At 35.7% G+C, this 16161-nt stretch overlaps 1 protein-coding gene across 2 annotated transcripts in view; it reads left to right on the forward strand.

Moving 5' to 3' along the window:
- MCM9 (minichromosome maintenance 9 homologous recombination repair factor) overlaps positions 1 to 16161 on the forward strand; it is a 99413-nt gene that overhangs the window by 45146 nt on the left and 38106 nt on the right. For both annotated transcript variants that reach the window (XM_026504700.4, XM_057311117.1), the window contains exon 8: positions 13238 to 13412. In XM_026504700.4, coding sequence (XP_026360485.2) covers positions 13238 to 13412 — 175 coding nt within the window. The remainder of the gene's footprint in view (positions 1 to 13237; positions 13413 to 16161) is intronic.

Here is a 16161-nt window from a genome sequence, read left to right on the forward strand (position 1 = left end):
TGGTTATATGCTTAATTAAGAGTGGAATTGCTGGGTCATATGGTAACTCCTTTTGAAGAACTACAAGGCTGTTTTCCAAAGTGGCTGTGCCATTTTACATTCCCACCAGCAATTTGTGAGCGTTCCAATTTCTCCACATCCTCACCAGTGCGTGTTATTACATCTTTTTGATGATAGCCATGGGTGATATGTGAAGTGGTATCTCATTGTGTTTTGACTTCTATTTCCCTGAAGGCTTAAGGTGTTAGCATTTTTTATTTGCTTATTAGCCATTTTTGTATCTTCTGTGGAGAAATGTCTATTCAGATCCTTTGGTCATTTAAACAATTCGGTTTTTGTTTTTTTCTTATTGAGTTGTAAGAGTTCTTGACACATTCTAGTATATGTGCTGCTGAAGCGAGCACATGTTCTTTATATATTCTAAATATCAGAGACTTTCAGAGACTTGTATATCTCAGGTTCAGAAAAATATTCTCCTGCAAGGGTTTTTTTTTTTTCCTTTTCCTTTTTTTTTTTTTTTTTTTTTGGTAGTGGTCTTTGCTGCCCAAAAGCTTTTAATTTAGATGAAGTCCAGTTTATCTATTTTGGTTTTCTTGCTTGTTCTTTCGGTGTCACTTCTTGAAAACGCTGCCATTATAATCAAAGATTATGAAGATTTACACCTGTGTTTTCTTTTAAGCATTTTATACGTTTGCTTTATTTTTGTTTTCTTTGAGGGTTTTAATAGTTTCATTTTTTAAAGTTTTTTATTATATTCAATGTATTTAAACTAAAAAACAACAGTTCATCCATTTCTCCCTCCCTACCAATAGATTGGCAACCACCAATCTATCTTTTGTTTCTATGAGCTTGATTATCTATATCTATGAGCTTTTTTAGATTTCACATGTAAGAGAGATCATGCAGTATTTGTCTTTCTCTGTCTGACCTATTTTGCTTAACATAGTGTCCTCAAGATTTATCCATGTTGTTGTGAATGGAAGATTTCATTCTTTTTTATGGCTAGATAATATTCCATTGTATATATATACCACAATTTCTTTATTCATCCATCAACACTCAGGTTGTTTTTATGCCTTGGCTATTGTAAGTAATGCTGCAGTGAACATAGGAGTGCATTTATCTTTTCTAGTTAATGTTTTGTTTTCTTCAGATAAATACCAAAGTGGAATTGTTGGATGATTTTCCTCTAAGAGTTTTATACTTTTAACAGCTTATATTTAAGCCTTTGATCCAGTTTGAATTATTTTTTGTATATGATGTGAAGTAGGGATCCAAATTCATATTTTTGCATGTGGATGTCCAATTTCCCAGCAGTGTCATTTGAAAAGACTATTCTTTCCCCCAAGAATGAATTGACCATAAATGTATGGGTTTATTTCTGGACAATCAAGTCTGTTCTGTTGGTCTGTATCCTTATGCCATTATCATATTGTCTTGATTATTGTAGCTTTGTAGTAAGTTTCGAAATCAGGAAGTATGAGTCTTCCAACTTTGTTCTTTTTCAAGATTATGTTGGCTATTTGGGATTAATTGAATTTCCAAATGAATTTTAGTATCATTTTGTCAATTTCTGCAAAGAAGATAGTTGAGATTTTGATATGGATAGCATTGAATCTGTAGAACCCTTTGGCTTATATTGTAATCTTAACAATATTAAGTCTTCCAGTCAGTAAACATGGATATCCTTTCATTTATTTAAGTCATCCTTAATTTCTTTTGACAGATAATTTTCAGGGTGTAAATTTTGTTCTTTTTTGTTTGTTTGTTAAATTTATTCCTAAGTATTTTATTCTTTTTGATGCTATTGTAAATGGAATTATTTTCTTAATTACATTTTTGTATTCTTCATTGAAAGTGTAGGGGCACCTGGGTGGCTAAGTCAGTTAAGCCCCTGCCTTCAGTTCAGGTCATGGTCTCAGGATCATGGGATCAAGCCCCAAGTCGGGCTCCCTGCTCAGTGGGGAGTTTGCTTCTCACTCTCCGCCTGCTCGTGCTCTCTCATGCTCTCTCTCTTTCTCAAAAAACTTAATAAAATCTTTAAAAAAATTAAGTGTATAGGCATATAACTGATTTTTTAAAGTTGATTTTGTATTCTTCAACCTTGCTGAACTCATTTATTAGTTGTAATAAATTTTTAGTGGATTCCTTAGGATTTTTGTATGCAAGATTATGTTATCTGCAAATAGAGATAGTCTTACTTCTTCATTTCCCCCTCTGGGTGCCTGTTATTTCATTTTTGGCCTAATTGCCCTTTCCAGAATCTCCAGTACAGTGTTTAATAGAAATACTGAGAGTGGGGTACCTGGGTAGCTCAGGTGGTTGAGTCCTAGGATCAAACCAGGATGGAGCGCTGTGCTTAGCGGAGAGTATGCTTCTCCTCTTCCTCTCCTTGTGCCCCTCTCCCCTGCCATGTGCTCTCTCTCTCTCTCAAATAAATAGATAAATCTTAAAAAAAAAAGAAAGAAAGAAAGAAATAGTGAGAGTGAACATCCCTATCTTGTTTCTAATCTTAGCAGGAAAGCATTTAGTCTTACACCATTAAGAATGATGTTTAGCTGTGGATTTTCTATAGATGCCCTTTATCAGGTTGAGGAATTCCCCTTCTGTTCCTAGTTTGTTGAGTGTTTTTACATGAAAGAGTAATGAATTTTGTCAAATGCTTTTGCTGCCTCTATTGAGATGGTCATGTGCTTTTTGTTCTTTATTCTGTTGATATGAGAATGCTTCATAAATTGGTTTCCAGATGTACATCAATCTTATATTTCTGAGATAAACCCCACTTGGTCGTGGTGTATAATTCTTTTTACATATTGTCGGATTTGGTTTCCTAATATTTTGTTGAGGATTTTTGTATTTGTAGTTATAGAGCTATTGGTCTTTAGTATTCTAGTGATGTCTTTGCTTTAACCAAAGTATGTGGGTAATACTGGCCTCATAGAATGAGTGAGGAAGTCTTCCCTCCTCTTCAACTTCTAAAGAAGAGTTGTGAAGAATTGTTATTTGATTTTTTAGAAGTTTGGTAGAATTCACCAGTGAAGCTATCTGTGTGTGGATTTTTCTTCGTGAGTAGTTTATTTTTACTACTAATTCAATCTCTTGTTAAAGTTCTATTCAGATTTTCTTTTTTTCTTGAGTCAGTTTTGGTAGTTAGTGTCTTTCTAGGAATTTGTCCGTTTCATCCAGGTTGTTGAAGTAGTTAACATGCAGTTGTTCATTGTATTCCCTTATAATAATCCTTTTTATTTCTCTAATGTTAGTAATAATGTCTCATCTTTGAGTCCTGATTTTAGTAATTTGATTCTTCTCTTTTATTGGCTTGGTCAGGTACCTAAAAGACTTGTCAGTTTTGGTTTTATTTTCTCTATCATTTTTATATTGTCTATTTCAGTTTCTGCTCTAATATTTATTATTTCCTTCTTTCTGCTTGCTTTGCATTTAGTTTGCTTTTCTTTTTTCTTTCTTTTCTTTTTCCAGTGTCTTAGGTGGAAGTATAGGTTATTGATTTCAGATTTTTCTTCTTTTCAAATGTAGGCATTTATAGCTGTAAGTTATTCTCTAAGAACTGCTTTAGCTGCGTCCCATAAGTTATGGTAAGTTGTGTCCTCGTTTTCTTTCTTCTCAAAGTATTTCCTAATTCCTTTTTTCATATTTTATTAATTTATTAAAAGTAATTTCGACACCCAATGTCCGGTCTAATTACCTTTTTACACAGCTACCTATTAATTGCATGGGTGTCTTTTTATACTATTTCTGACAAATGGACATTCCACATTTGCTTACATAATTACTTTGATGAAAAGTTACTGCTTTGTGAAATAGCCCCATTCCATTTTAAGCACCTCAAGTTTTCCAGTAGTTCCCTATAAAATTCTGCATGATGGTCTCTGTTATTTCTTTTGAAGCTGCCCCCAATTAGTCTAATTTCTCTTCCAAAGGATTAGTTCTCCAAATATGTAAAAATTATTTTCTCTTCTCTAAATCTTTCTTTCATGCTAATCATACCCTGTACCATAAACTATCCTTTAAATTGCATTATTTCCTTGTCCTTTATTATCTGTTTACCCTTCTCTTTTTTATTAGTATTTCTTTTAAAATTTGATGTCCCAGAAGTAAACATTAATACTCTAAATCAACAATCGGCAACCTTTTTTCTGTAAAAGGCCAGCAATAAATATTTTAGACTTTTTAAAAAAGATTTTATTTATTTATTTGACAGAGAGAGAGAGACCGCAAGAGAGGGAACACAAGCAAGGAGAGTGGGAGAGGGAGAAGCAGGCCTCCCGCTGAGCAGGAAGCCTGATGCGGGGCTCAATCCCAAGACCCTGAGATCATGACCTGAGCCAAAGGCAGACTCTTAAGGACTCAGCCACCCAGGGCCCCATAGATTTTGAGGGCCATACAGTATTTGTCACAACTACTTACCTCTGCCATTGTAGTGTGAAAGTAGCTATTGCCAATAAGTAAATGATGACCATGACTGTGTTCCAAAAAAACTGCTTTTACAAAAACAAGTGGTTGGGCCAGATTTTGCCCACAGATCATAGTTTGCTGACTTCTGCTCTAGATGTTATCTAACTAGTGCAGAAGCCAGTGTGATTGTATCTTCACTTGTAAATGCTATTCTCACATTAACATATTTTTGTAATTGTATTAAAATACTTCTCTGATATTAGCATAGCCACTGCATCCCTCTTCTGGTTGCTGTCTAAAGTATGTCTCTTGTAGACAACACATAGTTGGATCATGTCTTTGTATTCATTCGACAAACTGCTTTTTATTAAAGTGTTTGTTTACATTTAATGTACTTACCTGATAAGGTAGGATTTATGAATGCTATTTTCCACTCTGTTTTCTACACGGCTTATGTCTTCTTTGTTGCGATATTCTCCATTACTGCCTTCTTTTGTGCTTGATGTAATTTCTAGTGTATCATTTTAATACCCTTTTGCTTCTTTTACTGTATTAAGTTATTTTCTTAGTGATTATCTTGGGGCTTATAACATCTTTTTTTTTTTTGTAAAGATTTTATTTATTTATTTGACAGAGATAGAGACAGCCAGCGAGAGAGGGAACACAAGCAGGGGGAGTGGGAGAGGAAGAAGCAGGCTCCCATTGGAGGAGCCCGATGTGGGGCTCGATCCCATAACACCATAACGCCGGGATCACGCCCTGAGCCGAAGGCAGACGCTTAACCGCTGTGCCACCCAGGCGCCCCGGGGCTTATAACATCTTAATGTAAAACCAATCTAATTCAGATTAATACTAATTTGATAGTATATAAAAATTTTGTTCCAGTATAATTCTGTTCCCTCCACCTTCTTTTGTGCTTTTATTGTCACACAAATTTCATCTTTATACATTATAAGCTGATCAACACAGTTTTATAATTTTTGCTTTCTGCAGTTTTTTCTTAAGTAGAAAAGAAAAGAGAAGAAAAGAGACACAAAATTACATTGATACCATCTTTAATATTTACCTACGTAGTTAACTTTACTGGTGTTTTTTATTTCTTTATGTGTACTTGAGTTACTGTCTTAGTGTTCTTTCATTTCAGCTTGAAAGAGTCCCCTAGTATTTCTTTTAGGTCAGGTCTATTAGCACTAATTTGGTTTTGCCTGGTATTTTTACTTGACAGTAATTAAATTGTAGAGTGTGTATTCTTTTGCTCAATATTGTGTTTTAATATTTCACCTATATTGTGTTTAGCTGCACTTCATTTTTTATTGCTGTCTTATTCCACAGTATGAATATACAACAGTTTCTCTATCTGTTCTACTGTTAATGGACTTTTGTGTCTGTTCTGTGGGGTTTTTTTCTTCTTTAGTCTGTTGATGTGATACATAACATCAGTTGATTTTTTGCTTGTTAAACCAGCCTTACATAACTCAGATAAATCCCACTAGGTCATGGTGTATAATTCTTTTTATACGTTGTTGGATTTAGTTTGCTAATATTTTAGTATATGTGCTGCCGAAGTGAGCACAAGTTTGCTAATATTTTACTGAAGATTTTTGCATCTATGTTCATGAGAGATGTAGGCTGTAGTTTTCTTGTAATGTCTTTGTTGGGTTTTGGTATTAAGGTAATGCTGGCATAGAATGAGTTAGGAAGTATTACCTCTACTTATTTCTTCTACAAAAACGGTAGAGGATGGGTATCATTTCTTCCTTAAATATTTAGTAGAATTCACCAGTGAAGCCATCTGGACCTGGTACTTTCTATTTTAGAAGGTTATTAATTATTGATTCAGTTTCTTTAATGGATATGGGCCTATTCAGATTGTCTGTTTCTTCTTACCTGAGTTGACAGCTTGTGTCTTTCAAGGAATTGGTCTGTTTCATCTGGGTTATCAAATTTGTGGGCATAAAGTTGTTTGTAATAATTCTTTATCTGCTTAATGTCAACAGGATCAGTAGTGATGTCCCCTCTTCATTTCTGATATTAGTAATTTGTCTCTTTTCCCATTTTTTCTTAGCTTATCAATTTTATTGATCTTATCAAAGAACACATTTTGGTTTCAGTGATTTTCTTTATTGATTTCCTGCTTTCAATTTCATTGATTTCTGCTGTAATTTTTATTATTTCCTTCCTTCTGCTTGCTTTGGATTTAATTTGCTCTTCTTTTTCTAGTTTCCTAAAGTGGAAGCTTATATTATTGATTTTAGATCTTTCTTCTCTTCTAATACATGCACTTAGCATTATCAGTTTCTAAGCACTGCTTTCACTGCATCCCACACATTTTGAAAAGTTATGTTTTCATTTTTATTTAGTTCAAAACATTTTTAAATTTCTCTTGAGATTTCTTCCTTGTCCCATGTGTTATTTAGAAGTATGTTGTTTAATCTCCACATAATTTGGGATTTTCTAGTTTTCTTTCTGTTATTGCTTTCTAGTTTAATTACACTGTGGTCTGAGAGAAGATTTATGATTTCTTTTCTAAATTTGCTAAAGTGTGTTTTATTGTCCAGCATATGGTCTATCTTGGCGAATATTCCATGGGATCTGGAGAAAAAAATACATTCTGCTGTTGCTGGATGAAGTTGTTTATAGATGCTTGATATATTCAGTTGATTGATGGTACTTTTGAGTTCAGTTATGGCCTTACGGATTTTCTGCCTGCTGGTTATGTCCATTTCCCAGAGAGGGTGGTGAAGTCTCCAACTAGAATATAAATTCATGTACTTCTCCTTTGACTTCAACTAGTTTTCACCTCACATATTCTGAGGCCCATAAATATTAAGGATTGTTATGTCATCTTGGAGTGTTGACCCCCTTTTATCATTATGTAATACTCCTCTGTCTCCCTGATAATTTTTCTTGCCCTGACATCTGTTCTGTCTGAAATTAATATAGCTACTCCCATATTTTTTTGGATTAGTGTTAGCATAGTATATCTTTCTCTGTCTTTACTTTTAATCTATGTGTTTTTATATTTAAAGTGAGTTTCAAAAAAGAGTAAAAGTAAAGTGGGTTTCTTATAGATAATGTATAGTTGGGTCTTTTTTTATCAACTCTGATAATCTGTCTTTTGATTGGTGTATTTAGACTATAAATGTTCGAAGTGATTATTGATTTGGCTGGATTAATACTTGCCATATTTGTTAGCTTTTTCTATTTGTTGCCCTTGTTCTTTGTTCCTGTTTTTATCTTCCACTCTTTTTCTGCCTGTTATCGTTTTAACTGAGCATTTTATATGATTCCAGTTTTTCTCCATTCTTAGGATATCAGTTATGCTTCTTTTTAACTTTTATAATGGTTGCTTTAGAGTTTGCAATATACATTTACAATTAATCCAAGTCCACTTTCAAATAACACTAAAAAACACTTCATGGGTAGCATAGTACCTTATAACTAGCAAGATATTTCTAATTCCTCCCTCTTATCCTTTTTATTATTTCTCTCAATCATTTCACTTGAACATAAACACATATAAGCATACATATTTGAATACATTATTGCTGTTATTTTTAATAAACTACTTTAGATGAATTAAGAATAATGAAAACAGAAGTTTTTATTTTACCTAGTCTTTCTTCATTCCTCCTTACTTTATGTAGATCTGAGTTGTTTTTTTTTTAAGTTTGTTTGTTTATATAGGTAATCTCTACACCCTGTGTGGGGCTCAAACTCACAACCGCAAGACCAAGAGTTGTATGCTTTTCCAACTGAGCCAACCAGGTCCCTTTGTGTAGATCTGAGTTTCTGACCTATGTCATTTTCCTTCTCTCTAAAGAACTTTAACATTTCTTGCAAGGCAGGTCTCCTGGCAACAAATTACCTCAAAAAAATTTTTTTTCTTTTTCACTTTTGAAGATAATTTCATGAAAGGTACAGAATTCTAGGCTGGCGAGCTTTTTCTCTCAATACTTTGAATATTTCATTCTACTCTTGTTACTTGCGTGGTTTCTGAGGGGAGGTTGGGTATAATTCTCATCTTTGCTTCTCTACAGGTAAGTTGCATTTTTCCTTTGATTTCTTTCAAGATTTTTTTCTTTATGTTTGATTTTCTGACATTTAAATATGACATGCCTACCTGTAGTTTTTTTTTTAAACATTTTTCCTACTTAGTGTTATCTTGAGTTTTCTGGATCCATGGTTTGGTGTCTGACATTAATCAATTAATGACTAATTCTCAGTCATTATTGCTTCAGATATTGCTTCTGTTCCTTTCTCTCTTTCTTCTCATTCTGGTTTCCCATTACATTTATGTTACACCTTTTGTAGTTGTCCCACAGTTCCTGGATACTCAATTGTGTTATTTTTCACCTTGTCTCCTATTTTCTTTTCAGTTTTGGAAGTTTCCATTGAAACTTACACTATCTTTACATTCAGAGATTCTTTACTCAGCCATGTCCAGTCCACTAATGAGCCCATTAAAGGCATTCTTCCTTTCATTTACAGTGTTTTTGATCTCTAGAATTTTAATGTTTTTCTTAGACTTTCCATCTCTTTGCTTACAGTATCAGAGAAAAATTGCCAATATTTAATGTGAGAACCTGGGACGGCTCATGGAGGTAAAACTCACAAAAGTATGAGGGTCCCCTATGAATGGAGATTTTAATTCTCAGAGTTGTCCACATTGAGCCTCCAGCAATTCATCAATTACAGTTCAGGTTTTCTTATACCATTACCGGTTTCCATATAGGTAACAATAGCTCTGGTAAGTTGTGATTCTCTGTCTATCTTTCTAATTTGGGGAGCATTGGTTTGCCCTGTGACCTCGTTTCTCTAATGCGCCTTAGGAGAATTATTGATTTTTCAGTTTGTTCAGGTTTTTACTTATTGTTAAACAAGTGGCAACTTGTGGCAACTTCTGAGCTCCTTAAATGCTGGACTGGAAAACAGAAGAACTCACATAGGTTTTCTCTTGTATTTTCTTCTATGAGTTTTCATCTATAAGTTTTACATTTTTCATTTAGATCTTTTCATTCATTGAGTTAATTTTTGTATCAGACTTGAGGTATGGATCAAGACTGATTTTTTTTTTCCTTTTTGCATTAGGCTATCCAGTTATTGTAGCACCATTTATAGAACAGATTATCTTTTCTTCATTGAATTGCTTTTGCATTTTTATCAAAAAAATCACTTGACTAGATATGTGTGGGTCTTTTATTGGACTCTATTCTATTGTTCTCTCTGTCTCTTCTTTTTCTAGTACTACACTGAGTTGATTACTGTAGCTTTGTAGTAAATGTGGAAATTAAATCATGACCTCCTACTTTGTCTTTTGGTTTGATTCTTCTATTTCCTTTGCTTCTCCATATAAATTTTGGAATCGGTTTGTCAATTTCTATGAGAAGAAAAATCCCATTAGAATTTTGTTTGGGGGGGGCGCCTGGGTGGCTCAGTCGGTTAAGTGTCTGACTCTTGGTTTCTGCTCGGGTTGTGACCTCAGGGTGGTGAGATTGAGCCCTCATCAGGCTCTGTGCCTAGTGCACAGTCTGCTTAAGACTCTCCCTCTGCACCCACCCCCCCACCCCTGCTTGCTCTCTCTCTTTCTCTCAAATAAATAAGTAAATCTTTTTTAAAAATTTGTATTTGGAGTTGCATTGAATCTATAGACCAATTTAGGGAGAATTATAGAGGAATTTGGGGAAGCATCTTTAAAATACTGAGTTTTTCAGGAATGCCTGGGTGGCTCAGTCAGTTGAGTGTCTGCCTTCGGCTCAGGTCATGATATCAGGGCCCTGGGATCAAGTCCTGCTTTGGGCTCCTTGCTCAGTGGGGAGACCTGATATCAGGGCCCTGGGATCAAGTCCTGCTTTGGGCTCCTTGCTCAGTGGGGAGACCTGATATCAGGGCCCTGGGATCAAGTCCTGCTTTGGGCTCCTTGCTCAGTGGGGAGCCTGCTTCACCCTCTGCCTGCCACTCCCCCCAGCTTGTGCTCACTCTCTCTCTGACAAATAAATAAATAAAATCTTAAAAAAAAATACTGAGTTTTTCGATTCATTTCATGAACATGGAATATCTCTTGATTTCATTAGTTATCTTTGATTTCCTTCATTAGTGTTTTATAATTTTTACATACAGATCTTCCACATTTTTTAAATTTAATTAATTTTTTTTAGTAATCTCTGCACCCAGTGTGGGGCTCGAACTCACGGCCCAGATCTTGCACATTTTTAAAGATTTATACCCAGGTATTTCATATTTTCAGGTGCTATTATAAATTGTATCATTTTATTTTTAAATTTATTTAAAGATTTTATTTGAGAGAACGAAAATGCGAAAGAGAGTGTGAGCAGGGAGAGGGACAGAGGGAGAAGCAGACTTCCTGCTGAGCAGGGGGCCAGTCAGCGGTGCTCCACTGGGAGATCATGACCTGAGCCAAAGGCTCAAGATAACACTAAGCAGGAAACACTTAACCAACTGAGCCACCCAGGCCCCCCAAATTGTGTTATTTTTTAATTGCAGTTTTTTATTTCTTTCTAATATATAGAGATATGACTGATTGTTGTATATTGACTTGCATCCTGCAGCCTTGCTATACTCAGTTCTAGTAGCTTTTTTGTACATTATTTGGAATTTTATACATAATCATATTGTCTGAAAATATAAACAATTTTATTTTTTCCTTTTTGATCTGATGGTTGTTAATTTCTCTTCATTTATTTTACTGGCTAGAACCTCCACCAAGATTTTGAATGAGAATGATGAGAGCTAATCTTCTTGCCTTTTTCTGATCTTGGGGATGAGGGTGGGGGTGGGGGTAAGCATTCAGTCTTTTATGATTAAATATGTTAACTGCATGATTTTTGTAAATACCCTTTATAAGACTGAAGAAGTTCCCTCTATTCTTGGCTTCTGAGAGACTTTTATATCATGAATAATTGTTGAGTTTTGTCAGGTGTTCTGAATATATTGAGTTGGTCATTTGCTTTTTCTTCCTTAGTTTATTGATATGGTGAATTATATTGGTTAATTTTTGAGTGTTGAATTAGCCTTGCATTCCCAAGATTATAACCCTACTTGGTTATAATCTATTATTTTATGTATTGTTTGATTTGCTTCTTTTTTTGAGGATTTTTGCATCTGTGTTTATAAGAGATACTGGTCTGTAGTTTTCTTTTAATATATCTTTATCTGGCTTTGGTATCTTAATGCTGGCTATAGTAAATGAGTTGGGAAGTGTTCCTTGTTTTTCTGTATTTTTGAAAATTTTTTTAGAATTGGAATTATCTTTTTCATAAATGTTTGGTAGAATTCACCATGAAGTCATCTTAGTTGTAGATTTTTGTGTTGCAGGGTTTTTAACTACATAGCCAATTTTCAAAATAGATATAAGAGTATGCAAGCTATCTGTTCCTTTTTAGATAAACTTTCACAGTTTATATATTTCAAAGAATTTGACCATTTCATCTAAGTTATCAAACTTAGGGCATAGAGTTGTTCATTGTATTCCCTTACTATTAGTTAAGTGTCTGTAGGGTTTATAGTGATATCCCCCTTTTGTTCCTGATATTTGTAACTTGTTTCTCCTCTTTTTCATGGTCAGTCTAGCTTATCAATTTTTATCAACAGTAGGTGTTACAAGTACTCAGTATGTGTCATACACCTTTTAAAGAATTGTATTATATTCTATTTGAATATCCAAGACTCAGTAAGATACATTCCATTGTTATCCCCTTTTATAAATGAATAAACATATTAGGAAACTTGCCTACAGTATGACAACCAGAATGACAGATCCCGGATTCAGGATCCAAGCCTGTGTGACTCCAAAGCCTTTGCCCTTTTTTTTTTTTTTTTTTTAAGATTTTATTTGTTTATTTATGAGAGAGAGTGTGTGCACATGCGTGCAAGTTGGGGAGGGCCAGAGGGAAAGGGGGAAGGAGAGAATCTCAAACAGACTCTGCACTGAGCGCAGAGCCCGCTGCGAGGCTCACTCTCATGACCCCAAGATCATGACCTAGGCTGAAACCAAGAGTCAGATGCTTAACTGATGGAGCCAGCCAGGCACCCCTGATGCCTTTGCTTTTGACCACTGGTATAAAGGATGAATCAAAACCAGAAAAGACATACCAGGGAATCTTCTTTCTCACACTGTGACTAGGAGCAAACTTTTCATTTTCATTATTGGACTCTAATATCTACCATTTTCTGTCTTTGGACCCTTCTCTATAAACAGCATATAATACCAAACCTCTTGTAAGAAGATCTCTGGAGATCTGTTTGCTCCCTCTATTCAGTGAGGATACCAACCAAGGAAAGCGAATATTTGGGGACTTCTAGTTGCTATAAAATACTCAATGACACATCTTATATTTTCAGAACATAGGATCTTCTGAGGCCTTCCATTGCCTGGACACCAGAAATAGTTGTCCTGATGCCATTCATTTTTTTTTTAATTGAAGTAGTTGCCATACAATATTATGTTCATTTCAGGTATACAACATAGTGACTCAACATTTATATACATTATGAAATGCTCACCATGATCAGTCTAGTTACCATCTGTCACCATACAAAGTTATTATGATATTATTGACTGTATTTACATCCCTATGACTCATTTATAAGTTTGTGCTTCTTAATTCCCTTCACTTATTTTGCCCATCCTCCCATTCCTCCTCCCCTTGGGAACCACCAGTTCTCTGTCTGATGCCATTCATTCTCCACAGATTAGAAATAAAAGCGTTGACTCTTTTCCATTTAAAATGTAGGTACTTTCCCCTCATAGGTATAAGATATGCTTTTGAAAATAAAAACTAACATAGCTTGCTTGTTTCCTTAGGTCTGACGGTAACTGCTGTGAAAGACTCAGGAGAATGGAATTTGGAGGCTGGGGCATTAGTACTTGCAGATGCAGGCCTTTGCTGTATCGATGAGTTTAACAGCCTCAAAGAGCATGATAGAACCAGTATCCATGAGGCAATGGAGCAACAAACCATAAGTGTTGCTAAGGCTGGGTAAGAGTTTCTTTTCTTTAAAATCTCTGGGAATAATGAGATTAGCTAATAATGTGATTATAGAAAAATGTGAATCTTATTGAACTGCAAGGTATGTTTGGTCTTAGCAGGGATTATCACTTACATTCATCAAACACACATTAGTATTCCCGTGGAGGTGTATGAGGAAGTAAAAATGAGTTGTTGGAACAAAGAAAGGAAAAACTAAAGTATAAGTGTAAGTTAATTCATGGAGGGGACTTAAGAAGAGCTTTCAATGCAGGATCCAACTTATTCTCTCATTCAATAATGTATATCTACTGTGGGCATATTACTATGTTAGAAATTTTTTTTAAAAGATTTTATTTATTTATTCGACAGAGATAGAGACAGCCAGCGAGAGAGGGAACACAAGCAGGGGGAGTGGGAGAGGAAGAAGCAGGCTCATAGCGGAGGAGCCTGATGTGGGGCTCGATCCCATAACGCCAGGATCACGCCCTGAGCCGAAGGCAGACGGTTAACCGCTGTGCCACCCAGGCGCCCCATGTTAGAAATTTTTAAAGATTCAAAAAGAAATAACATAATTTCTGCTTTCAGTGGCATTCTCCTTATCTATCCTAACAGAATGTTGATCACAGCATGTGGAAAACTAAATAATAAAATATATTAGCTAAAATGAAGTGCCTGTTGTGACTCAAGGAGGTTTAGGGGTTGAGGTATGTGAGTCACTTGCAAACATGACCACTGAGGAGATAAAATAGGCAGGTCAGATAGAAATCCATTCACCCAGGCTCTGAGGTGGTTATGAGAAACTTATCTGGCTCGAAAGGCTGACCACCAAATAGTCTGCTGGGTTATCCCAACAAAGGACAGAGCGAGAACTATCTCATCCCTAATGCTACTATTATAGGTGTGAGGCCAGCTGATTAGGCAGATAGGGCTGCCAGCAGAGTCTTCAAACAGTAGTGGGCATGAAAAGGGATGCTGGTGTATATAGATTCTCTGAGATCTAATTATATACACTTGGAAAGGAAAAGGGGGTGGAGTGATAGAGCCCATAGGAAAAAAACACAAGAAAAAGCTAGGCAGAACAATGACCAGATCTATTCATTTCATTCAATATACATTGACTCAGTGTACATTCATTAAGAGCCTGCTATATACCAGGCACTGTGCTAGTTACTGAAAAGAATGAAGATGAATATAGCACTATTCTTGAGGTGTTGGCTATTTTGTTGGGGAGGATAGACAAAAGAGCACCAAAGTGATAGGTTCATAATAAAAGTGTTATGAGAACATACTTTAAAATAATTATTGCTTCTAACCTTTTTATCAGGGGAAATTAGAGGTATAGTTTCCTAAATATCTTCAAGGCTACTTTCTCCTCTTATGTCTCCATTTAATTAGCACCTTTGCTGGTTGGTAAAATTTGCAGTTTATTTTGATATGCCTTTTCCAGAGAAAATCTGGGACGTTTTGAAATATTGCTAATAAATTAACCCTTACATCAGGGAAAATTGGGACAAATGCTACACATCTATTTTAGAAAGGGAAAAAATTAGCAATGCAATGCTATTTTAGGCTACAGAATAAGTTTTTTAAAGTGAAGATATTTGGTTAACCACACCTAGTACCTTACTCTCTGCTAGGTGTGAATTAGTATGAACCTTTTTTGATATCTGTAAATATAAGTTCCAAAAGAAATGTTCTATAGCTAAATAGTTCACTTTTGGAACCCATACATTGGACCATCTTGTCATAACTATAACTACTTGCATTTGGAACCATGCTTGTTACACTGATGAGGGACCAGTTTTGTTCTCTTTTTCAATCCATCACAAAGCAGTATTTTTATAAAATACAATAAAAATTATTTTAGAAAATGAAATTAAAAAGCAAGGACATACAAAACATAAGCCTAAGTTCTTCTTCCATTTCCAGGGTGTGGAAAGCTGTAAGAGCATGTCACTCCCATCCTAACAAGAAAAATCCAAATAGCCCGCAAAAATCATAACCTTCCTTGAATGTATCAGAGAGCTGAGTTTACAAGGAAATCAAGGGAACTTAATTTTAAAGTGTGACAAGCCCATCTGAGGAGAGATAAGACACACAAATTATTCACCTGTGACAGAGCATGAGAGGAAGAGGTGGCTGCTGTAGAAGCAAATAAGATAAAACAACAAAAAATGTTTAAATTCCTGATGTCTAAGCATGAGCTAGCATGTTAGTTTGAAGTAACTGGGAGCACCAAACCCAAGGGGAGCTCCCACTTGCAGGCCCTTCTCCACAGGTCTCCAGCCCATGGCCTTTTGGCGGAAGGATAGAGGCAAAAAAAACCCCAAAACCTTTCTACTTCAGGAAGAGGTTAGAGCATCTTCCTTCTGTCACACAGGAGCTAGGCAAAATGGTCCTTCCGGGAGAAGGGCAGAAGCAAAAGCCTTCTGAGGGAAGGGCTGGAAACACTCTTAAGGTCCAGGATCCTGAACCAAGGAAAAACAGAGATCTGTACCATGGGGAAAGGGATAGAACAACTCCTCCTGCCCAAGGACCACCACAGATACATGGCAGGGTTCTGGGGCTACCAGGTGGGAGGGACAGAAAGGTTTATAGCTTTCTAGCCCATCCCATCCAAAAGCAGGCTCACAGACCCTGCCTCAGACCCGGAAACCAAAAACCAAACTTACCCTCAGATAAGCGTAACACCTAGTAACAAGCAGTCTGTTAGTGGGGAAGATGAGAATATGGAAAGAGACCCCCACTGTAGTGCAGG

The sequence above is a fragment of the Ursus arctos genome, unplaced genomic scaffold (genome assembly GCF_023065955.2).
Source record: "Ursus arctos isolate Adak ecotype North America unplaced genomic scaffold, UrsArc2.0 scaffold_13, whole genome shotgun sequence".
Classification (NCBI taxonomy): domain Eukaryota; kingdom Metazoa; phylum Chordata; class Mammalia; order Carnivora; family Ursidae; genus Ursus; species Ursus arctos.